The following is a 25,265-nucleotide window of genomic DNA, read 5'->3' as shown; positions in this document are numbered from 1 at the left end:
TTCTTTAATTGAGGCATTAAAACCATAAAAGGACACGCTTTAATTTAAGAATTAAAAAAATATTAAAGGGGTATTAAAATATTCGTGTTTAATCAGTAAATTGAAGAAAACCTCCCATAATTGTGTAAAAGATACAGGTATTTTTTTAATCTTTCTTTAATTGAGGCATTAAAACCATAAAAGGACGCGCTTTAATTTAAGAATTAAAAAATATTAAAGGGGTATTAAAATATTCGTGTTTAATCAGTAAATTGAAGAAAACCTCCCATAATTGTGTAAAAGATACAGGTATTTTTTTAATCTTTCTTTAATTGAGGCATTAAAACCATAAAAGGACACGCTTTAATTTAAGAATTAAAAAAATATTAAAGGGGTATTAAAATATTCGTGTTTAATCAGTAAATTGAAGAAAACCTCCCATAATTGTGTAAAAGATACAGGTATTTTTTTAATCTTTCTTTAATTGAGGCATTAAAACCATAAAAGGACGCGCTTTAATTTAAGAATTAAAAAAATATTAAAGGGGTATTAAATATTAGACACTGATTTATGTTTAATTATTTCAGAATTAGTTAATTCTTTAATACATTAAAAAAGATCTAGGTATTTTTTTAATCGTTCTTTAATTCATGAAATAAAATGACATTAAAATATTAGACCCGGGTGGGAGGGGAGGTAGGGCTTGGAGGCGGAGCTTGGGGCGGGGTTAGGGGAGGTGCTAGGGGCGGGGTTAGGGGTGGAGCTTGGGGCAGGGTTAGGGGGAGGAGCCAGGGGCAGGGCTTGGAGGTGGGACTAGGGGAGGGGCTAGAGGCGGGGCTTAGGGGCGGGACATAGTGACATAATCAATTGTGATTGGCTGTGATGTCATAAGGGGGAGGGCTTAGGGGCGGGGCTTAGGGGCGGGACATAGTGACGTAATCAATTCTGATTGGCTGTGATGTCATGAGGGGGCGGGGCTTACTGACGTAGTCGATTCTGATTAGCTGACAGGGCCATAAATCAGTTTTTGACATAAGGTCTCTCAGTATTCTCTCTCCCGGTCTTCTGCTCTGTCAGTGGCCCCCACCAAACCTGTATCAGTTTAAAAACAGACACCACTTTCTTCTCTTCCTGCACACAGCAAGAACTTGTGTAGAAGAGAGATAACGTGGGACAGACAGTCAGTCAGAGACAGCCTGACCTGGTGTGAGAATGCCCACGTGTGCCACCAATATGAGGCTGAAATTTCCCATCGTGGCCTTGGTTCTGGAGATTATCACCATAATTCTGTTTGCTTTCTTTGTCGTCTACGATGACGGAAAGGGACATGGACATGGACACTCAAATGAGACTCATCCTGAAGAGAATCCTATGACCCTTTACCCCAGTAAGTGCATGCGTCATAATAATAATAACACTATTGCTACTTATATATATATATATATATATATATATATATATATATATATATATATATATATATATATATATATATATATATATATATATATATATATATATATATATATATATATATATATTATTTGTTCAGTGTTTTCCTAACAATTTTTAAAATACTTTACATCATCATTACAAAAGAAGACATAACGCATACAAAATTAATAAGACAATCAGTAGAGCTAAAATAAAAACTATTATGAGAAGAAAAGAATTAAAACATTATAAAATAAAATATTGTCATGGGTATATGCTTACACGACCACTATAATAAATGAAACTTAAAATATTCCAAATGTTTTTGAAGTTGGATGCCTGGGTTTTTAATTATTAAGAGATTAGAAAAATGTCAAAATAAAAAGGCACAAAATTTTGGCAAAAAATGCAAAAAATCTTTACCAAACATTGAAAGAAAGAAAGAATATTAATCAAGTCAGATTTGGTTTGCCCACCTTTAAAGGGGTCATATTTGCAGGCTCTGGAAAACCCCCAGATAGATAGATAGATAGATATGTTATCTAATCAATTAAAAAAGTTTTGTTTTCCAAATAGACCTGCTTTCCAGCTGTTGAAGACCTTCTAGATGGTAGTGGATACCTGGATGATGGAAATTAGGAGCAGGTGTGGTTACACTTGCCTGGCACTGAATGGAAATGTCTGGGCTTATTGCAGGGAAAAATATTATCATCACATGCATTAAGGAAATTATTGTTGTGGGCTGGGGTGTTTGGCTGGCTTGGTTTTTGTTTTCTGTTTCTCCCACCAGGTGGTATGCATTCAGGACTGAGTGGCTGAGCATTAGGACCTCACCCTGAACACCTGAGGCTTGTTTTCACATGCAGGTCATCAGGACTCACAGCTGTGGTGTATTTTGTCTTAATCAGAGATTGCTGCATTTAAACCTTGAATGCACAGTGTGTGATTGCCAGAGACTTGACCTTGTGAGCAGACGTGTGAGATCGACGTCAGGAGAACAATCTCACCATCACGGACGCAGAGACCGCTCCAGGTTTGACGCCACAGTCTGTGAAGGAGGATTGGGTGAGGTCTCACGCTCTTCAGCACACTTCCTGAGGTAATTTGGTTTTGGTGACTTTTATGAAGTAATGACAGTGGATTTGGTGTCCCTCACACCTTGTGTTATTGAGCTGTCATGTTATGCTAATTGTCTAATCAGCTTCTGCTGCAGTGGAGATTTGAACTGAGTTGTTCCGTGCCTGCAAGGTGAGAAGCTGATGTATAGATTTAAGCCAGGAAGTGTTTGCTGATTGCGTGCACCTTTGAGTTGTGTCTCTCTGTGTGGAGTTGGACTCACCTCCATGTTTTCTTTCTTCACAGACTCAGTTTGTCGCGGCCACCTGGGGGGTGTCGGCGGGGTCCCTGGGTCTGAACTGCTGTGGCTCCGGACCATTTGCGCTGTTGAGAGCGCGCCGTGTTTCCACCTCACCAGACCGCGGACTTTTTAGTTGTTTAGCACGTCACTCACTGTTATGTTTATTAAATTCTGTTATCCTTTGAACCGTGCTCTGCTTATTTTATGCTGGGTCCTTTCAAACGCTGGGTCGGTGCTCCGACCGCGTCCGAAACATAACAATTATGAGTACATCTGGTTAAGATACATTTGGCCTGAAAACAACTTCTCAGTTTCTTTCAATTCCAAAGTCTAGGTGTGTGGTAGCTACCACTGCTCATTCTCATCTCATCTTCAACTGCTTATCCGGGATCGGGTCGTGGGGGCAACAGCTCCAGCAGGGGATCCCAAATTTCATTTTCCAAGGCCACATTCACCACCTCAGACTGGGGGATACCGAGGTGTTCCCAGGCCAGTGTGGAGCTATAATCTCTCCACCTAGTCCTGGGTCTTCCCAGGGTTCTCCTCCCAGATGGACGTGCCTGGAACACCTCCCTAGGTAGGTGCCCAGGGGGCATCCTTACGAGATGCCCAAACCACCTCAGCTGGCTCCTTTCACCCCGAAGGAGCAGCAGCTCTACTCCAAGCTCCTCACGGATGACTGAGCTTCTCACCTTATCTCTAAAGGAGACACCAGCCACCTTCTTTGTTAAATGGCACAAAGCGCCATGACCAGAAGACAGAGGTAGCATGAGCAAGAAAGATAGTTGCTGATCAATCACGACACCGAGGTTTCTTGCTACTCTGGTTGCAGTGAGAGATAGAGAATCAATTTGTATGTTGGTATTGTGATGTATATAATGTTTGGCTAGGAAGACCAGCAGTTCAGCCTTAGAGAGATTTAGCTGAAGTTGATGTTCCTTCATCCATGAGAATATATCTGAGAGGCAATCTGAGATTCATGACAAGGGAGGAATGACAGATACAGTTGGTTATCATCTGCATAGCAGTGATATGAGAAGCCACGTGAGCAGGTATTTGGACCCAGGGAGGTAGTGTTTATGACAAAGACAAGGGGACCTAGTACCGAGCCTTGGGGCATCCCAGTGGAGAGGCAGTGAGATGTGGATGACTGTCCTGCCCATGATAGATTAAATGGCCGGCCAGTGATGTAGAATTCAAACCAAGAATGCACATTGCCTAATAGGCCAATGTTTGTCAGTATAGAGCGAAGTATGCTGTGGCTAACTGTATTGAAAGCAGCTGATAACTCAAGCAGAGTAAGAACCGAAGACTGAGCTGCTGCTGCAGTTTTTGGTTTCTGCTACAGACAACAGAGCTGTTTCAGTGGAATGACCACTTTTAAAACCTGACTGACTGGAATCAAGAACGTCATTTGGTGAGAGGAAATCTGCACCCTGCTTGAAAATCACCCATTTGGTAACTTTAGAATAGACAGGAATGAGAGAAGAGAAACGAAATGGCCGATAGTTCTCAACTATCTGATTTTGACATTATAGAAGGCAGTCTTTGCAGCAGAGATGCTAGATGAGAATGGTGACAATAGTGGTTGTGAGATCAGTGGGCTCTAGCCAGGTTGTTTTTTTTTTTTTTTTTTTCTGTGGGTTGGGCTGGATTTAAGCGGGATTTGCAGAGGTCTGAACATAACTGTGGCTAGAATCCGGCTAGCTCAGGAATGATGTCATGCTTCCTCACTACATGTGTTCGCCAATAGCATCCTGTCCATTGTGGCGGCGTTCATTGCCGCTGCAATAGCAAGGCTAGCAAACAGCCTTATTTCTCTGCGGCACCTTCTCACCAACAAAATCAGCTGAGTGCATTTTTCTTCATGTGACACCCACACTAATATATCCAGATCCACACACACACACACACACACACACACACACACACACACACACACACACACACACACACACACACACACACACACACACACACACACACACACACACTCTAGCACTCTCACATCCAGACACAACTCTTTCGACTTGAGTTTGGACCCATGTGTAGGATGATCCAGATTTGAAAAACGGGTCTGAATGCTATCTGCTTAGAAAGCTATCTGTTTTTAATGTGCTGCATTTTCAAAGTGAAAACAAATGGCTACATTATGTAAATTAAATATAAACATGTTCAAAAGTGGTCATATTGTGTGTTTAAATGTGGCACAAATTTCATAGATAATTATGCATATATTATTATATAGACATACTTCCCAGTTTAATATTTTGCCCATTATAATGTGGAACTGATTAAATGGTGCGGGTCAAATAGAGGTCAAACTGTGTCTCATTGAGGTAATTCTGGCAACCTTTGAGCTCATTATGAAATGAGAAATTGAAGCTCATTATTTTGCAGCCTCTGTGCGGATATAGAGTGCAACCTGAAAGTATTTTTCCCACATTTTGCTATGTTACAGCCTTATGCCATGAATGAAGTAAATTATTTTTTTCCCATAATGACAACATGAAAAAAGTTTTGTTTTTTTTTAATTTTTGCAAATTTAGGAATATCACATATGAGTATTCACACCCTTTGCTCAATACTTTGTTGATGCATCTTGACTATTGTAATTCATTATTATCAGGTTGTCCTAAAAGTTCCCTGAAAAGCTTAAACTAGGTTTAAGGATATGATTCTTTCTTTATGTTCTCTAATGCCATATACCAACACAGTGCAGAGTAGCTACCTAAACTCTGTAAGTGAGATAGAGTATCTCGTCAATAGTTTTACATCCTCATTGAAGACAACTTTGGATGCTGTAGCTCCTCTAAAAAAGAGAGCTTTAAATCAGAAGTGCCTGACTCCGTGGTATAACTCACAAACTCGTAGCTTAAAGCAGATAACCCGTAAGTTGGAGAGGAAATGGCGTCTCGCTAATTTAGAAGATCTTCACTTAGCCTGGAAAAAGAGTCTGTTGCTCTATAAAAAAGCCCTCCGTGAAGCTAGGACATCTTTCTACTCATCACTAATTGAAGAAAATAAGAACAACCCCAGGTTTCTTTTCAGCACTGTAGCCAGGCTGACAAAGAGTCAGAGCTCTATTGAGCTGAGTATTCCATTAACTTTAACTAGTAATGACTTCATGACTTTCTTTGCTAACAAAATTTTAACTATTAGAGACAAAATTACTCATAACCATCCCAAAGACGTATCGTTATCTTTGGCTGCTTTCAGTGATGCCGGTATTTGGTTAGACTCTTTCTCTCAGATTGTTCTATCTGAGTTATTTTCATTAGTTACTTCATCCAAACCATCAACATGTTTATTAGACCCCATTCCTACCAGGCTGCTCAAGGAAGCCCTACCATTATTTAATGCTTCGATCTTAAATATGATCAATCTATCTTTGTTAGTTGGCTATGTACCACAGGCTTTTAAGGTGGCAGTAATTAAACCATTACTTAAAAAGCCATCACTTGACCCAGCTATCTTAGCTAATTATAGGCCAATCTCCAACCTTCCTTTTCTCTCAAAAATTCTTGAAAGGGTAGTTGTAAAACAGCTAACTGATCATCTGCAGAGGAATGGTCTATTTGAAGAGTTTCAGTCAGGTTTTAGAATTCATCATAGTACAGAAACAGCATTAGTGAAGGTTACAAATGATCTTCTTATGGCCTCGGACAGTGGACTCATCTCTGTGCTTGTTCTGTTAGACCTCAGTGCTGCTTTTGATACTGTTGACCATAAAATTTTATTACAGAGATTAGAGCATGCCATAGGTATTAAAGGCACTGCGCTGCGGTGGTTTGAATCATATTTGTCTAATAGATTACAATTTGTTCATGTAAATGGGGAATCTTCTTCACAGACTAAAGTTAATTATGGAGTTCCACAAGGTTCTGTGCTAGGACCAATTTTATTCACTTTATACATGCTTCCCTTAGGCAGTATTATTAGACGGTATTGCTTAAATTTTCATTGTTACGCAGATGATACCCAGCTTTATCTATCCATGAAGCCAGAGGACACACACCAATTAGCTAAACTGCAGGATTGTCTTACAGACATAAAGACATGGATGACCTCTAATTTCCTGCTTTTAAACTCAGATAAAACTGAAGTTATTGTACTTGGCCCCACAAATCTTAGAAACATGGTGTCTAACCAGATCCTTACTCTGGATGGCATTACCCTGACCTCTAGTAATACTGTGAGAAATCTTGGAGTCATTTTTGATCAGAATATGTCATTCAAAGCGCATATTAAACAAATATGTAGGACTGCTTTTTTGCATTTACGCAATATCTCTAAAATTAGAAAGGTCTTGTCTCAGAGTGATGCTGAAAAACTAATTCATGCATTTATTTCCTCTAGGCTGGACTATTGTAATTCATTATTATCAGGTTGTCCTAAAAGTTCCCTAAAAAGCCTTCAGTTAATTCAAAATGCTGCAGCTAGAGTACTAACGGGGACTAGAAGGAGAGAGCATATCTCACCCATATTGGCCTCTCTTCATTGGCTTCCTGTTAATTCTAGAATAGAATTTAAAATTCTTCTTCTTACTTATAAGGTTTTGAATAATCAGGTCCCATCTTATCTTAGGGACCTCGTAGTACCATATCACCCCAATAGAGCGCTTCGCTCTCAGACTGCAGGCTTACTTGTAGTTCCTAGGGTTTGTAAGAGTAGAATGGGAGGCAGAGCCTTCAGCTTTCAGGCTCCTCTCCTGTGGAACCAGCTCCCAATTCAGATCAGGGAGACAGACACCCTCTCTACTTTTAAGATTAGGCTTAAAACTTTCCTTTTTGCTAAAGCTTATAGTTAGGGCTGGATCAGGTGACCCTGAACCATCCCTTAGTTATGCTGCTATAGACTTAGACTGCTGGGGGGTTCCCATGATGCACTGAGTGTTTCTTTCTCTTTTTGCTCTGTATGCACCACTCTGCATTTAATCATTAGTGATTGATCTCTGCTCCCCTCCACAGCATGTCTTTTTCCTGGTTCTCTCCCTCAGCCCCAACCAGTCCCAGCAGAAGACTGCCCCTCCCTGAGCCTGGTTCTGCTGGAGGTTTCTTCCTGTTAAAAGGGAGTTTTTCCTTCCCACTGTTGCCAAGTGCTTGCTCACAGGGGGTCGTTTTGACCGTTGGGGTTTTTCCGTAATTATTGTATGGCTTTGCCTTACAATATAAAGCGCCTTGGGGCAACTGTTTGTTGTGATTTGGCGCTATATAAATAAAATTGATTTGAGTCTTCTTCAATATGATGCCAGAAGCTTGGTGCTCCTATCTTTGGGCAGTTTTGTTCATTCCTCTTTGCAGCACTTCTCAAGCTCCATCAGGTTGGATGGGGAGCGTCGGTGCACAGCCATTTTCAGATCTCTCCAGAGATGTTCAATCAGATTCAGGTCTGGGCTCTGGCTGGACCACTCAAGGACATTCACAGAGGTGTCCTGAAGCCACTCCTTTGATATCTTGGCTGTGTGCTTAGGGTCATTGTCCTGCTGAAAGATGAACTGTCACCCCAGTCTGAGGTCAAGAGCGCTCTGGAGCAGGTTTTCATCCAGGATGTCTCTGTCCATTGTTGCATTCATCTTTCCCTCAATCCTGACTCGTCTCCCAGTTACTGCTGCTGAAAAACATCCCCATAGCATGATGCTGCCACCACCATGCTCCACTGTAGTGATGGTGCCTGGTTTCCTCCAAACATGACACCTGGCATTCACACCAAACAGTTCAATCTTCATCTCATCAGACCAGAGAATTTTGTTTTACATGGTCTGAGAGTCCTTTAGGTGCCTTTTGGCAAACTCCAGGTGGGCTGCCATGTCTTCCAGCTGCTTCCGTCTGGCCACTCTACCATACAGGCCTGATTGGTGGATTGCTGCAGAGATGGTTGTCCTTCTGGAAGGTTCTCCTCTCTCCACAGAGGAATGCTGGAGCTCTGACCGAGTGACCATCAGGTTCTTGGTCACCTCCTTGACTAAAGTCCTTCTCCCCTAATTGCCCAGTTTAGACAGGTGGCCAGCTCCAGAAAGAGTCCTGGTGGACCTAATCTTCTTCCATTTATGGATGATGGAGGCCACTGTGCTCACTGGGACCTTCAAAGCAGCAGAAATGTTTCTGTACCCACAGATTTGTGCCTCGAGACAATCCTGTCTCAGAGGCCTACAGACAATTCCTTTGACTACATGCTTAGTTTGTGCTCTTACATGCACTGTCAATTGTGAGACCTTATATGTAGACAGGTGTGTGCCTTTCAAAATCATGTCTCATCAACTGAATTTACCCCAGGTGGACTCCAATTAGGCTGTAGAAACATCTCAAGGATGATCACTGGAAGCTGGATCCACCTAAGCTCAATTTTGAGCTTCATGTGAATACTTATGTCCATGTGATTTCTTAGTTTTCTATTTTTAATAAATTTGCAAAAATCTAAAAAAAAAAAAAACTTTTTCACATTGTCATTATGGGGTATTGTGTGTAGAATTTTGAGGAAAAAAAGAATAACATTCATTTTGGAATAAGGCTGTAACATAACAAAATGTCTAAATGTGAAACGCTGTGAATACTTTCCGGATGCACTGTATTTTCCACAAGAGAAGTCCTTCCTGCATTTGGCAACCAGAAGTTGCACTTTCTGATTGGTCAATAAAGGTTGCTATGTAATATAAACAGGCTCTCCAATCACAGCCACAGAAGTGAGTAATTCAGAGTTGTCATTGATGTTTTGATGGCTTCCTTTTAACCCTATTAGGGTGTGGTATAAAGATAAAATAAAAAAAATTTAGGGACCTATCTTGACAATCTGTCTCATACAGGCAAAAGCGCATAGCACAAGTGCATTTTGGGGGTGTTCATCTTCACTTTTCTATTTACAGAGTGCATAATCTGCGCATTAAATAGTGTGCAGGGTGTAAAGGTGTTGCATTTAGTCACTTAATTAGTCATGGTCGTCTTTGGGGCATAAAATGAAATACGCCACTTAGTGTCATCTGTCATTGCCATTCAGTCATGTACCACAGCTCCATGAGGCAAAATTACAAGTTCATGTTGAATATTCTCTCTCCCCTGACTTCAAAAGTTCAGACTTAATAAACTGCAAAAGAAACAGCAGAACATGAAGAACATCAGAGATGTTTCCCAAAATCTTGTCCATAAACAAGTTCAGTTTCCAGCTAACAAGTCATGACAGACAACACAGCCACTGTGAAAGTTATTCATTCTTAACTGCTCACATAATCTATTAAAAACAGACAGTAAAGAAAAGCTACATCAGTGAAATTATAGCAAATGCCTAATCTCTATTTGGATGGAAGTCTTCCTTCTGATGTATTCTTGGAAGGAATGTCAAATCAAAACAGTAGCAGGTGTGACTTCTGTACTTTTCTTTCCAGTGTTCCAGGATGTTCACGTAATGATCTTCATTGGCTTTGGCTTCCTGATGACCTTCCTGAAGAGATATGGCTTCAGCAGCGTTGGGGTCAACTTACTCCTCGCTGCCTTCGGCCTGCAGTGGGGCCTCTTCATGCAGGGCATTTGGCACCTGGACGACGGCAAAGTCAAAGTCAACATATTCAAGTATGCGCCAGATTATCGCAATGCCCCCTTTCACAGCTATGCTTTGTGTTTTCTTGTTCCACTGTACTGCTACTGAATCCCTAACTCCTTCTTATCTTTCCTGAAGGATAATCAACGCAGACTTCAGCACTGCAACAGTCCTGATTTCTTTTGGAGCAGTTCTGGGTAAAACCAGCCCTGTGCAGCTCCTCATCATGACCATACTAGAGATCACCATCTTTTCCATTAATGAGCATTTGGTGGCCAACGTGTTAAATGTGAGTATGCCTCAAAATTGTAATCGCTTGTAATATAAAGTGAATGGTGTTGTTGAGGTTATGTCGCCCTTCTTATCCCAGGCTCATGATGTTGGAGCGTCCATGATCATTCATGCGTATGGAGCCTACTTTGGCCTGGCCGTTTCTCGAGTGTTATACCGACCAGCTTTAAGAAATGGCGACAAGAACGAGGGATCTGTTTATCATTCCGATATGTTTGCTATGATTGGTAAGAAAATCCTAAACTGTCCATAAAGAATTTCAGTCATTCCAGTAGAAGATATCAAAACCAATTGGATGTCTTGTATTGTCTTTGAAATATTTCACTACTCAAGTGGCTTCATCAGTCTAAAATAAATTAATGTACTCATTCCAGTTAAGGGGTTGTCACACTTTTATGATATTAGGGTGATTCTTAGACTACGGGCACTTACTATGTCCTTTGATCATATTGTATGAAAAACAGAAAAAAGGGGAAATTTCACACATTTATAGTTATCTTTACAATGAAAGTGTGTTAAGAAATTTGTTCTAGTAGTCTATGATGACTTTTTCACCTTTTTTCAGCATCATTATATGTAAATATTGCCGTTTTGTGCTTGTCCCACACCCAGACTTTTGATCTTCAATGATAAAAATGAATGGTAAAGAAACGTTTTTTCTAATGTTTTAAAATATCTCTGAATAAAATATCAGTAAAATAATCAAAACATAATTGGGGTATTCAATGTCATACAACTGATTTTTTTTAAACAAAATGTAGTTGTCCCACACTATTGCCGTAATTTCCACCACAACACTGTAATGTCCCTTTAAACAGTTTGTATGAAAGATTGTTTGGGTAGTTTCTATGGAGATAAACAGTGACATCAGAGCACATGTATATAGCGCCAAATCACAACAAGCAGTTGCCCCAAGGCGCTTTATATTGTAAGGTAATGGTGTGGTGGAAATTACATTTACAAGGCCAATAGTGCCCGTAGTTAAAGAATCACTCATTAAGCACAAGAAGGTTGAAGAGTTGATTTGTGGTCAATCTTGATGCAAGCTGTGTGATAGGCCAGGGCCATCTGTGGAAAGTCACCATCGCTCAGTCATCATAGTTTGGGAATGGTCCCAAGTTGCCATGAGCAACTCTGAAATTATTCTATAACTTGAGAAATGTTTGTTCTGCTACTCCCCCAAGATGCTTGGGTCATTTGCACCAAACATGCTGTGTGTGTGTGTGTGTGTAGGTTGACCCGAGAAATGCCGAGCAGGTGTTTGTTTTGTTAAAACTCAAGGTCATTGGGGTTAAAGGTCAAATTTTTGGTTTCATCTTTAAAAGTTAAAGGTAAACTTTAGAAATCCTTTTGCCATTTCCCATCCAACTTGATATGTAGATGACAGTCAACCAAACAATTGCCCTTAAATTGTCAATCTTTGGGGTAAACGGTTTTTCACTTCACTGTACAGCTAACTTGGTACACATATACAGGTGGGTTCTGGAATTGCCCATGTGAGGTGACACTTGTCAAAGGTCAATCACTAGGGGTAAGGTTGTTGTCAAAGGACAAAATTGACGTTTTTCACTCTGATTTGCACCAAACTAGGCACACATATGCTGGTAAGTTCTGGAATTGCCCAGATGAAGTCAAATTAACTAATGGTCAATCACTAAAGTCAAGGTAATTGGCATCAAAGGTCAAAACTGAAGTCTTTCACTTAAATTTACACCAAACTTGGTAAACATATGCATATGGGTTCTGGAATTGCATATATGAGGTGACACTTGCCAACACTAATTTCTATAAAACTTGGGATGTCAACGGCAGTTGACCCCAAAATTACCCACAAAGAAAAAATACTTGTCAATGTCAAGGAATTTTTCAACTTGATTTGGGGCAAATGTGGCAAACCCTTAGGTGGATTCCAAAATTACCCTGGCAAGGGCACCCAGAGGTGAATTGTTTAGATAAAGGTCAAGGTAATTTGGGTCAAATTGTTGTTGTTGTTCATACATTATTTCGATGAGGACGGAAGGGATTTTATGGAGAATAGGCCTACTTTTCTTGAGAGTACGTGTGGCTGATAAGGCCAGTCTGAGAATGGGCACTTTGGTGGCAGTGAGGACAAGGGGCATCTACTTAAAGATTGCTTTTCAAACTAGCTCCCTTGCCTGAACCGGAGTACTCCAGTTGATCTCACCCATCTGTGACTATAAGAGGTCCCTTTGTGATGGTTATGTCATGGCTGACATTGGTCTGCATATTGCATGTTCTGCCCAATATAAGTGGGATTTCATCAAGATGGTGCTGATACTTGATAATGATGATTCTGAGAGGGATGTAAAAGAATCCATTAATGTAAAACTGGGAAAACACCTTGAAAACCAGGTGGTGAACAACTAAAGGCTGCACATCTGTGGTGACTTTGGTTAACACAGAGGAAAAAAAAAAGTACTGGTAATCAAACGATGTGGAAGCTTTTTGACACACCTGTGTGAAGTTGTTTTCACTTTTGGTCTTGAGTTCACCTTTGCACTTATTAGGTCTCGTCTTGGAATTGAGAGCAATTCTACTCAATTTTGACTCTGTCTCAGACTAGAATAAGTATGCACATTAATTAAATCACCATGTTGAGTAGCACAATATTTTGTTTGTTTTGCACAGTGTTCCATGCCTGACAGATTGTGTAATTGTGCTGACTTATGCCGGAAGGTACATAATGCCCTTAAATATCACACTTTGTGAATATGAAATCCTCATACGTAGCAGTTATTACACTCTCTAATGTGAGATGTCAACAGAACTCAATGTCAATCCTAGAGACGTACCTCATACTCTCTTTTGGATGCTTCTTTTTTGAATTTTTGACCTCAAATAACGCTCAGGTTGACCTCAACTGAGCTGCTGAGCCTGTCTCCACGACAGAAATTTCAGTTTTGAATATTAACACAGGTAATGTTAAGTCTAATTAAATACATGGACTTGAAAACAGACTTGTGTTTTTTTTAGGTAAATGGACTGCATTTATATAGCGCTTCTCCATCTGCATCAGATGCTCAAAGAGCTTTACAATTATGCCTCACATTCACCCAAACACACTGATGTCAGAGTGCTGCCATGCAAGGTACTCACTACACACCGGGAGAAACTTGGGGATTAAGGACCTTGCTCAAGGTCTGGTTGGGTTTTGAACTGAGGATCCACTGGTCTGAAGCCCAACGCTGAATCACCTCCCCTAGGTGGTGATGGTATTGGACTTGACTCGTTCTTGCCTTCTTAAACATTAGGTCTCTCTCTTCTAAGTCCCTGTTGGTAAATGATATAATAATTGATCAACATATTGATTTATTCTGCCCTACAGAAACCTGGTTACAGCAGGATGAATATGTTAGTTATGAGTCAACACCCCCGAGTCACACTAACTGTCAGAATGCTCGTAGCAGGGGCCGAGGCGGAGGATTAGCAGCAATCTTCCATTCCAGCTTATTAATCAATCAAAAACCCAGACAGAGCTTTAATTCATTTGAAAGCTTGTCTCTTAGTCTTGTCCATCCAAATTGGAAGTCCCAAAAAACAGTTTTATTTGTTATTATCTATGGTCCACCTGGTCGTTACTGTGAGTTTCTCTGTGAATTTTCAGACCTTTTGTCTGACTTAGTGCTTAGCTCAGATAAGATAATTATAGTGGGCGATTTTAACATCCACACAGATGCTGAGAATGACAGCCTCAACACTGCATTTAATCTATTATTAGACTCTATTGGCTTTGCTCAAAATGTAAATGAGTCCACCCACCACTTTAATCATATCTTAGATCTTGTTCTGACTTATGGTATGGAAATAGAAGACTTAACAGTATTCCCTGAAAACTCGCTTCTGTCTGATCATTTCTTAATAACATTTACATTTACTCTGATGGACTACCCAGCAGTGGGGAATAAGTTTCATTACACTAGAAGTCTTTCAGAAAGCGCTGTAACTAGGTTTAAGGATATGATTCCTTCTTTATGTTCTCTAATGCCATATACCAACACAGTGCAGAGTAGCTACCTAAACTCTGTAAGTGAGATAGAGTATCTCGTCAGTAGTTTTACATCCTCATTGAAGACAACTTTGGATGCTGTAGCTCCTCTGAAAAAGAGAGCTTTAAATCAGAAGTGCCTGACTCCGTGGTATAACTCATAAACTCGCAGCTTAAAGCAGATAACCCGTAAGTTGGAGAGGAAATGGCATCTCACTAATTTAGAAGATCTTCACTTAGCCTGGAAAAAGAGTCTGTTGCTCTATAAAAAAGCCCTCCGTAAAGCTAGGACATCTTTCTACTCATCACTAATTGAAGAAAATAAGAACAACCCCAGGTTTCTTTTCAGCATTGTAGCCAGGCTGACAAAGAGTCAGAGCTCTATTGAGCTGAGTATTCCATTAACTTTAACTAGTAATGACTTCATGACTTTCTTTGCTAACAAAATTTTAACTATTAGAGAAAAAATTACTCATAACCATCCCAAAGACGTATCGTTATCTTTGGCTGCTTTCAGTGATGCCAGTATTTGGTTAGACTCTTTCTCTCCAATTGTTCTGAGTTATTTTCATTAGTTACTTCATCCAAACCATCAACATGTCTATTAGACCCCATTCCTACCAGGCTGCTCAAGGAAGCCCTACCATTATTTAATGCTTCGATCTTAAATATGATCAATCTATCTTTATTAGTTGGCTATGTACTACAGGCTTTTAAGGTGGCAGTAATTAAACCATTACTTAAAAAGCCATCACTTGACCCAGCTATCTTAGCTAATTATAGGCCAATCTCCAACCTTCCTTTTCTCTCAAAAATTCTTGAAAGGGTAGTTGTAAAACAGCTAACTGATCATCTGCAGAGGAATGGTCTATTTGAAGAGTTTCAGTCAGGTTTTAGAATTCATCATAGTACAGAAACAGCATTAGTGAAGGTTACAAATGATCTTCTTATGGCCTCGGACAGTGGACTCATCTCTGTGCTTGTTCTGTTAGACCTCAGTGCTGCTTTTGATACTGTTGACCATAAAATTTTATTACAGAGATTAGAGCATGCCATAGGTATTAAAGGCACTGCGCTGCGGTGGTTTGAATCATATTTGTCTAATAGATTACAATTTGTTAATGTAAATGGGGAATCTTCTTCACAGACTAAAGTTAATTATGGAGTTCCACAAGGTTCTGTGCTAGGACCAATTTTATTCACTTTATACATGCTTCCCTTAGGCAGTATTATTAGACGGTATTGCTTAAATTTTCATTGTTACGCAGATGATACCCAGATTTATCTATCCATGAAGCCAGAGGACACACACCAATTAGCTAAACTGCAGGATTGCCTTACAGACATAAAGTGTTATATGGCTGGGGGGGCCTGGCTGCCGGTTTGTTTCTGTCTTTTGGTTTTCCTCCCAGGTGGCGTGCGTTTGGGACTGAGTGGCTGTGTTGCTGAGGCTGTCAGGACCTCACCCTGATCACCTGCGACTCGTCAGGACTCACAGCTGTGGTGCATCTGGATGGATTGGAACATGTTGGCATTAAGACTGGAGTGCACAGTGTGTATTTGCCAGAGACTCGACCTTGTGACCAGACGGGTGAGAGCGTCGTCTTGGGAGCCATCTCATCAGCAGCGGATGCTGAGAACGTCCAGGTTTGATGCACAGTCTGTGAAAGAGGAGGGGGTGAGGTTTCACGCTCGTCAGCACACTTCCTGAGGTACGTTAGATTTTGTGACTAACAGTTATACAGTCAGTAAATGTGGTGTCCCTCACACCTTATTGTATTGAGCTGTTTGTTAGTCATGTATCAGCTTTCACTGCAGTGGAGTTTTGTGAACTGGATGTTCCATGCCTGCAGGTTGGGAAGCTGATCAGTAATCAAGCCAGGAAGTGTTTGCTGTTTGTACACCTTTAAGTGTTCTCTCTGTGTGTAGAGTGTGGACTCACATAATGGTTCCTTCTTTCACAGACTCGGTTGTTGCGGCCACCTGGGGGGTGTCGGCGGGGTCCTTGGGTCCGAAACAGCTTCTGGCTCCGGACCGTTAGCGCTGCTGGGAGCGCACCACGCCAGACCGCACCTTTTGTTATTATATTATCACTGTTATGTATTAAATTCAGTTAGCCTTTGAACCGTGCTCTGCTTATTTCATACTGGGTCCTTCAAACGCTGGTCGGTTCTCCGAGCTGCGTCCGACACATAACATAAAGACATGGATGACCTCTAATTTCCTGCTTTCAAACTCAGATAAAACTGAAGTTATTGTACTTGGCCCCACAAATCTTAGAAACATGGTGTCTAATCAGATCCTTACTCTGGATGGCATTACTCTGACCTCTAGTAATACTGTGAGAAATCTTGGAGTCATTTTTGATCAGGATATGTCATTCAAAGCGCATATTAAACAAATATGTAGGACTGCTTTTTTGCATTTACGCAATATCTCTAAAATTAGAAAGGTCTTGTCTCAGAGTGATGCTGAAAAACTAATTCATGCATTTATTTCCTCTAGGCTGGACTATTGTAATTCATTATCAGGTTGTCCTAAAAGTTCCCTAAAAAGCCTTCAGTTAATTCAAAATGCTGCAGCTAGAGTACTAACGGGGACTAGAAGGAGAGAGCATATCTCACCCATATTGGCCTCTCTTCATTGGCTTCCTGTTAATTCTAGAATAGAATTTAAAATTCTTCTTCTTACTTATAAGGTTTTGAATAATCAGGTCCCATCTTATCTTAGGGACCTCGTAGTACCATATCACCCCAATAGAGCGCTTCGCTCTCAGACTGCAAGCTTATTTGTAGTTCCTAGGGTTTGTAAGAGTAGAATGGGAGGCAGAACCTTCAGCTTTCAGGCTCCTCTCCTGTGGAACCAGCTCCCAATTCAGATCAGGGAGACAGACACCCTCTCTACTTTTAAGATTAGGCTTAAAACTTTCCTTTTTGCTAAAGCTTATAGTTAGGGCTGGATCAGGTGACCCTGAACCATCCCTTAGTTATGCTGCTATAGACGTAGACTGCTGGGAGGTTCCCATGATGCACTGTTTCTTTCTCTTTTTGCTCTGTATGCACCACTCTGCATTTAATCATTAGTGATCGATCTCTGCTCCCCTCCACAGCATGTCTTTTTCCTGGTTCTCTCCCTCAGCCCCAACCAGTCCCAGCAGAAGACTGCCCCTCCCTGAGCCTGGTTCTGCTGGAGGTTTCTTCCTGTTAAAAGGGAGTTTTTCCTTCCCACTGTAGCCAAGTGCTTGCTCACAGGGGGTCGTTTTGACCGTTGGGGTTTTACATAATTATTGTATGGCCATGCCTTACAATATAAAGCGCCTTGGGGCAACTGTTTGTTGTGATTTGGCGCTATATAAAAAAAAAAATTGATTGATTGATTAAAAGACTCAGTCTTCTTGATGCAGTCTCTACCACTCCAAAATCGCAAAGTCTTGGTCTTGACTCGCACTCGACCCTTTAAATGCTTGTTCTTGACTTGGATGACTCTATATAGATGGTCTTGTCTCCATCCCGCTCTAAATGATTGGCTTTTTTTTAAACCTTTATATACCTCTGTCTGCATACGACTCACCTCACATGACACGTCACCTAGTGGACAAAAAGAACCATGGAGAAAAATTAATAGAGGTACAACCCTTTGAATATCATCTCAAGATGGTTTTTGTTTGTTTTGACTACAGGAACAGTCTTCCTGTGGATGTTCTGGCCCAGTTTTAACTCGGCCATCGCTGACCCGGGCCTCACTCAGCTCACAGCGGTGATCAACACCTATCTGTCCCTGGCTGCCTGCGTGCTCTCGGCTTATGCCATCTCCAGCTTGGTGGAGCACAAAGGAAAACTGGACATGGTCAGACAGAATTCACTTTGCAGCACCATTTGAAGAATTATAAATAAAACATATTGATATAAAACATCTCTATGTGCTATAGGTTCATGTTCAGAATGCTACTCTGGCTGGAGGCGTTGCCATGGGAACCTGTGCTGACATGGACATCGGCCCATATGGGGCGATGTTGATTGGATTATTGGCGGGCATCATCTCAACCCTTGGATTCAAATACTTAAATGTGAGTGAAATAATAAGTGAAGGGTGCAAAACAATGATGTTTATGAGGGGGAAAGTCCATGAAATGGATTTAAATCAGCTCAAAATTTATTTCATGAGGTTTTTGTTGTTTTTTCGTTTTGTTTTTGTTTTTTTGGCTAAACATTTTTGAGAATTATTATTTTTATTTTTAATTATTCTACACACTGTGTATGCAAAGCTTTGCACCAAATGAATCAATATCTTCAGCAAATGACTGTGTTTTAAAACACTTTAAGCATTTCCAAATAATGGATCATTTTCTGCATTAATAGCTATTTACAGCACTTTCATGCTGTTTCAACCATTTTCATCTAGTACATCATTGTCTCAAACAGTTGGTTCACATGGGAGTTTGAAATACTTTGAAACGCCATTGTTTTCTGAAGCAAAAGTGTCATTTAGTGTTTTGAGTATGTTGAAGCAGGAAAAAAATGCTTTAAATAAATCCAATGGTTCATTTGGTCTTTCAAACTCTATGTGAACCAACAGTTTGAGACAATGACATACTGATTCAAAATGGTTCAAAAAGCTTGAAATTGTTCAAAATGGAACAATTAGTGTCAAAAATGCTACATTGGAATGCTTGAAACAGTAAATATAACAATTGCCTCATTTAATGTTCTGGTGGACAATCAAGCAAAAATCAAGCAACCCCCCCCCCCCCCCCCCCCCCCCCATCCAGAAAAAAAAATATAATAACCCCTTTAAACATGTAAATATAATGTTTTAAAATTTCTGTATAGATTCTGTTGATGTGGAGGCTGGCCTGACCATTTTTAATATTTTTTTTCAAAACACACCTTTTCTCCCTTCTGTAGCCCATCCTGGCTTCCAGCCTGGGTATCCATGATACCTGTGGAGTCCACAATCTACATGGCATGCCAGGCATCCTGGGAGGATTGGCAGGCATTGTAGCTGTGGCTTTAGGCAAAAAGAAGTAAGGCCCAGGTTATTCCAGCTTTTCATGTACGCAGTGGTGGCTGGTGGTGATTTTGGGTGGATGGGGTAACAAATACAGTGATCGCATTGATATCACTCTTTTGAGCTCTTTTTCATATCTTTACAGTGCATCCGGTAAGTATTCACAGTGCTTCACTTTTTCCACATTTTTTTTTAATCAATCAATCAATCAACTTTTTTCTTGTATAGCGCCAAATCACAACAAACAGTTGCCCCAAGGCGCTCCACATTGCAAGGCAAGGCCATACAATAATTATGAAACACAGTCTACGTCTAAAGCAACATAACCAAGGGATGGTCCAGGGTCACCCGATCCAGCCCTAACTATAAGCCTTAGCGAAAAGGAAAGTTTTAAGCCTAATCTTAAAAGTAGAGAGGGTATCTGTCTCCCTGATCTGAATTGGGAGCTGGTTCCACAGGAGAGGAGCCTGAAAGCTGAAGGCTCTGCCTCCCATTCTACTCTTACAAACCCTAGGAACTACAAGTAAGCCCGCAGTCTGAGAGCGAAGCGCTCTAATGGGGTAATATGGTACTACGAGGTCCCTAAGATAAGATGGGACCTGATTATTCAAAACCTTATAAGTAAGAAGAAGAATTTTAAATTCTATTCTAGCATTAACAGGAAGCCAATGAAGGGAGGCCAACACGGGTGAGATATGCTCTCTCCTGCTAGTCCCCGTCAGTACTCTAGCTGCAGCATTCTGAACAAACTGAAGGCTTTTTAGGGAACTTTTAGGACAACCTGATAATAATGAATTACAATAGTCCAGCCTAGAGGAAATAAATGCATGAATTAGTTTTTCAGCATCACTCTGAGACAAGACCTTTCTGATTTTAGAGATATTGCGTAAATGCAAAAAGGCAGTCCTACATATTTGTTTAATATGCGCTTTGAATGACATATCCTGATCAAAATAACTCCAAGATTTCTCACAGTATTACTAGAGATCAGGGAAATGCCATCCAGAGTAACGATCTGGTTAGACACCATGCTTCTAAGATTTGTGGGGCCAAGTACAAAAACTTCAGTTTTATCTGAGTTTAAAAGCAGGAAATTAGAGGTCATCCATGTCTTTATGTCTGTAAGACAATCCTGCAGTTTAGCTAATTGGTGCGTATCCTCTGGCTTCATGGATAGATAAAGCTGGGTATCATCTGCGTAACAATGAAAATTTAAGCAATACCGTCTAATAATACTGCCCAAGGGAAGCATGTATAAAGTGAATAAAATTGGTCCTAGCACAGAACCTTGTGGAACTCCATAATTAACTTTAGTCTGTGAAGAAGATTCCCCATTTACATGAACAAACTGTAATCTATTAGACAAATATGATTCAAACCACCGCAGCGCAATGCCTTTAATACCTATGACATGCTCTAATCTCTGTAATAAAATTTTATGGTCAACAGTATCAAAAGCAGCACTGAGGTCCAACAGAACAAGCACAGAGATAAGTCCACTGTCCGAAGCCATAAGAAGATCATTTGTAACCTTCACTAATGCTGTTTCTGTACTATGATGAATTCTAAAACCTGACTGAAACTCTTCAAATAGACCATTCCTCTGCAGGTGATCAGTTAGCTGTTTTACAACTACCCTCTCAAGAATCTTTGAGAGAAAAGGAAGGTTGGAGATTGGCCTATAATTAGCTAAGATAGCTGGGTCAAGTGATGGCTTTTTAAGTAATGGTTTAATTACTGCCACCTTAAAGGCCTGTGGTACATAACCAACTAACAAAGATAGATTGATCATATTTAAGATTGAAGCATTAAATAATGGTAGGACTTCCTTGAGCAGCCTGGCAGGAATGGGGTCTAATAAGCATGTTGATGGTTTGGATGAAGTAACTAATGAAAATAACTCAGACAGAACAATCGGAGAGAAAGAGTCTAACCAAATACCGGCATCACTGAAAGCAGCCAAAGATAACGATACATCTTTGGGATGGTTATGAGTAATTTTTTCTCTAATAGTCAAAATTTTGTTAGCAAAGAAAGTCATGAAGTCATTACTAGTTAAAGTTAATGGAATACTCAGCTCAATAGAGCTCTGACTCTTTGTCAGCCTGGCTACAGTGCTGAAAAGAAACCTAGGGTTGTTCTTATTTTCTTCAATTAGTGATGAGTAGAAAGATGTCCTAGCTTCACGAAGGGCTTTCTTATAGAGTAACAAACTCTTTTTCCAGGCTAAGTGAAGATCTTCTAAATTAGTGAGACGCCATTTCCTCTCCAACTTACGGGTTATCAGCTTTAAGCTACGAGTTTGTGAGTTATACCACGGAGTCAGACACTTCTGATTTAAAGCTCTCTTTTTCAGAGGAGCTACAGCATCCAAAGTTGTCTTCAATGAGGATGTAAAACTATTGACAAGATACTCTAACTCCCTTACAGAGTTTAGGTAGCTACTCTGCTCTGTGTTGGTATATGACATTAGAGAACATAAAGAAGGAATCATATCCTTAAACCTAGTTACAGCGCTTTCTGAAAGATTAATGTTACAGCCTTTTTCAACTCAAAAGTCTCCTCACAACACCCCATAATGACAAAATGTTTTGGGGTTTTTTTTTGTAATTTTTTTACAATTATTAAATATAAAAACTAAGTATTGTGTTAGGTATGCAGTTATGGTTTGTTTTAGGTTATACTCTCTCTGGGTTCTTTCTAGCTTAATGTTCCACTTTTATCTGTCTGTCTGTTTCTGTATAACATTTTATTTTTCATTTTTTTTTTTTTTTTTTTTTTTTTGTAAAAGATAGGGAGGGCTTAGCCCTGTTAACCCATTTACACCAGCCATCCCTGCATGTACATGTATTAAATGTGAGTAGATCTTTGAAGATGTTCTCCTTTCCCTGTCCACCTCCTCAGTGGTCAGGCAGCCATGCAGGCTGCTGCTCTGGCTTCATCACTTGGTTTCGCTTTGGTTGGAGGTGCCATCACAGGTGGGTGGACGATGACAAATGCAGCAGAAAAGAGGCTTCATCAGCCGTTACAAAAGATCTTTTCAGTTCAGGAACAGGACTTGAGTCGAGGCTCCAGATTGTCTAATTAAACTGAAATTTATTTCCAGGGCTTATAATGAAGTTGCCATTCTTTGGACAGCCTCCAGACCAGAACTGCTTTGACGATTCCATTTATTGGGAGGTAATAAAAATTTCATTCGTCGTACGTGTTCCTGCAGTCGTCTAGTATTCCAAATGGTGCAGTACAGGAAAATATTGATTGTACACGGTTTGTACGTTCATGAGGAGGGATGTGAACTATATGCATTACGATCACATATCACAGGCACAGCTACGGGGTGGATTTTAAACTTAAACTCATCCCACCACGTCCCACCCACAGGGGTGTTGGAAACAAACCATTACGAATCAAATGAACATTTGTCTCACAAAACAATCCACTGTTTCAAAACACTCACAAAGCATCACAAAATTAATTTTTTTTTTTGAAAAATCAAAATAAACTTTTGTTTCTGAAATTAACTTGCTGTGCTGAAATGATCAAAACAAATGCTTCAGACTATTACCTTTTTAAAACAATTACTTTGCAAAATGATTATCAGAAATGAATCGTTTTATTTTGAAAAGCTCATAACAACAAATGAACCAATTGCTTCAGACAATGAGTCACAATCTTGAAGTGCTGAAAACACAAAATGAAACAAATGTTTCAACCAATTACTTTAAAGAATTTTCAATTTTGTTTTGTTTTGGGTTTTTTTTTTTCCAGGTTCCTGAAGATGAAAGTGAGAATGAGGGGAACTTGGCTCACCTCGATCACTCGACAAACAAAGCTGAGGCTTAAACGTCTGCCCACATTTACAAGAACAAAGTTGTGAAACCTGACATTGAGCAAAAATGTCAGTTTGTCAGCTGTGCTTGTTTTTGGAAAACAAGTGGCTTTACTGCTTTCGTAAATACAAAAAAGGAGTGTTTCGTCAATTTTATGTGAAAATCTTTTCATAGATATCCACCATATCACACAGGAGTAACACAATCCTTAAAACTGATTTAAATTTAAAAAAAAAACTGAAATGTGTGAGCAGTAATTTACAGCAGTCAGCTGGAAAGCCAGTAGGCATTGTCGCTGTTTTAACTTTTATTAAGTATTTTCTCTGAGACTCTTGTATTATAAAAGCATGTTTTTGTATATTATTACAGCATATTGTATATTTTCCTTTATGCATTTCTCAAATACATGGGCTTATGTGTACTGCAGGGAGCAGACGTGCAATTTCCTGCAAGAGGTGATCCTCCAGGGACTAAACGTCTGGCTGCACTCACCGATCGCTGTTCTCAGAAAATCCTTTTCTGTCTTTCTGAAGGCAGTTGTACAAATTATTTCATCATTTTGATATTTTCTACACTCTTGCATATGCGTACAGTTTAGTTTATAGATGGATTGACACGGTCTGATAAAAGCCCAAGACGCTGTATTTACAACAAGGCTGTATATATTTCGCATGTAACCAAAAGGCCTAGATGTGGCCCACTGTGCCAACATTCTTATTTGAGCTTGTATGTAAAAATTAATAACTGCAAACTATGTTAAAAAATGCAAACATGGCTAAAGACAGGAGGTTCTCATGTCCTCACCTGTATCTATCAAAATCCAAAGTTTCAAAGCTGAACATGCAGTAGTTTTTTACATTAGTAACTGAAATTTTGCTGACTCATCTCACAGACTCCATTTTGTTTGCATGCTATGCTAATCGCAAGCAATGTATTTTTTATGTACACATCAACTTACACTTTGAGAAAATGTAATATCAGGTCCAAATGTGAAAAACTAGTGCCTCTTTTCTATATCATTTGCATTGTTTATGTCAGTACTATTACTGGAAATAGCTTCTCATTTTGAAACAAGAATGAACCTCCTTCGTGTGATATACTCTACCCAGTTGTGATATTTTTGTGGTTTTGTAGCACTTGAAGAAATTATTTAAGCCATTTAAAGGGGTACTCTGGATTTTTCAACATGAACTCTATTTTTAGACCTTTTTGGGTTCAGCTTTTCACTCTGGACAAGCACAATGAAAGTTTAATGGTTTGTTAAAATGCTAACATCATCAAGGGCTAAATTATTGTACAATGTAAGCCTGTGGCTGTAAACCTCATAGTAAACTGCTTCTTCAGCTTCTTACTGCTGAATAGGTGAAAATGCCACCAGAAGAGTCTGAGATGGATACTTCAGTAGCTGAAAATAAACTTTTTTAAATGACATTATCCTTCTTGTTTGGTGACACCACTTTTTTATAAAGTTCATACATAACAGTATATTACCCTGTTGACGTTGGCCCAACATCAACTTTTGAAACTTAGAAATGGAATTTTCACCTGTTTTCTGGTACCAAGAATAGTTTTGAAGTTTTCAGCATGCCCCCTAGGCTAGCATTACATAGCTGTTTAGCCTGTGACATTGTTAGTATTCTAATTCATTATTGGACCGATTGTCATCGTTTTGACCAGAGTAAAAAGCTGAACCCAAACATATCTAAATATAAAGCCATGTTTAAAAAGTTCCAGACTTCCACTTTGACATCAAAACACAGGACTGCAGGGCTATGATGCTAATTACACACAGAGCTAAATGTAACATTTAGGTTTATTGGATACAATAATT

The 25,265-nt window shown here is 39.8% G+C and overlaps 1 protein-coding gene across 2 annotated transcripts; it reads left to right on the top strand.

Annotated features, from left to right (window-relative positions):
* The first annotated feature begins 1,124 nt into the window (after positions 1 to 1,124).
* Positions 1,125 to 24,165, top strand: rhag (Rh associated glycoprotein). 2 transcript variants are annotated; one of them, XR_004558581.1, is made up of 11 exons: positions 1,125 to 1,366; positions 10,149 to 10,332; positions 10,439 to 10,589; positions 10,671 to 10,818; positions 18,277 to 18,443; positions 18,526 to 18,663; positions 19,502 to 19,620; positions 22,509 to 22,582; positions 22,711 to 22,784; positions 23,373 to 23,502; positions 23,862 to 24,165. XR_004558581.1 is itself a non-coding variant. In XM_034162740.1 (10 exons), the coding sequence occupies exons 1-10, from the start codon at positions 1,192 to 1,194 to the stop codon at positions 23,445 to 23,447; spliced, it is 1,305 nt and encodes a 434-aa protein (XP_034018631.1). In that variant the 5' UTR covers positions 1,126 to 1,191; the 3' UTR covers positions 23,448 to 23,864. The 2 variants fall into 2 exon arrangements, 1 of the variants encoding a protein (XP_034018631.1); XM_034162740.1 differs by having other exon boundaries at positions 1,126 to 1,366; positions 23,373 to 23,864.
* The last annotated feature ends 1,100 nt before the right edge of the window (positions 24,166 to 25,265 follow it).

Source organism: Thalassophryne amazonica, chromosome 21, assembly GCF_902500255.1.
Source record: "Thalassophryne amazonica chromosome 21, fThaAma1.1, whole genome shotgun sequence".
In the NCBI taxonomy this organism is placed as follows: domain Eukaryota; kingdom Metazoa; phylum Chordata; class Actinopteri; order Batrachoidiformes; family Batrachoididae; genus Thalassophryne; species Thalassophryne amazonica.
The sequence above is the reverse complement of the archived record's forward strand: the minus strand, read 5'-3'. Positions and strand labels throughout refer to the sequence as shown.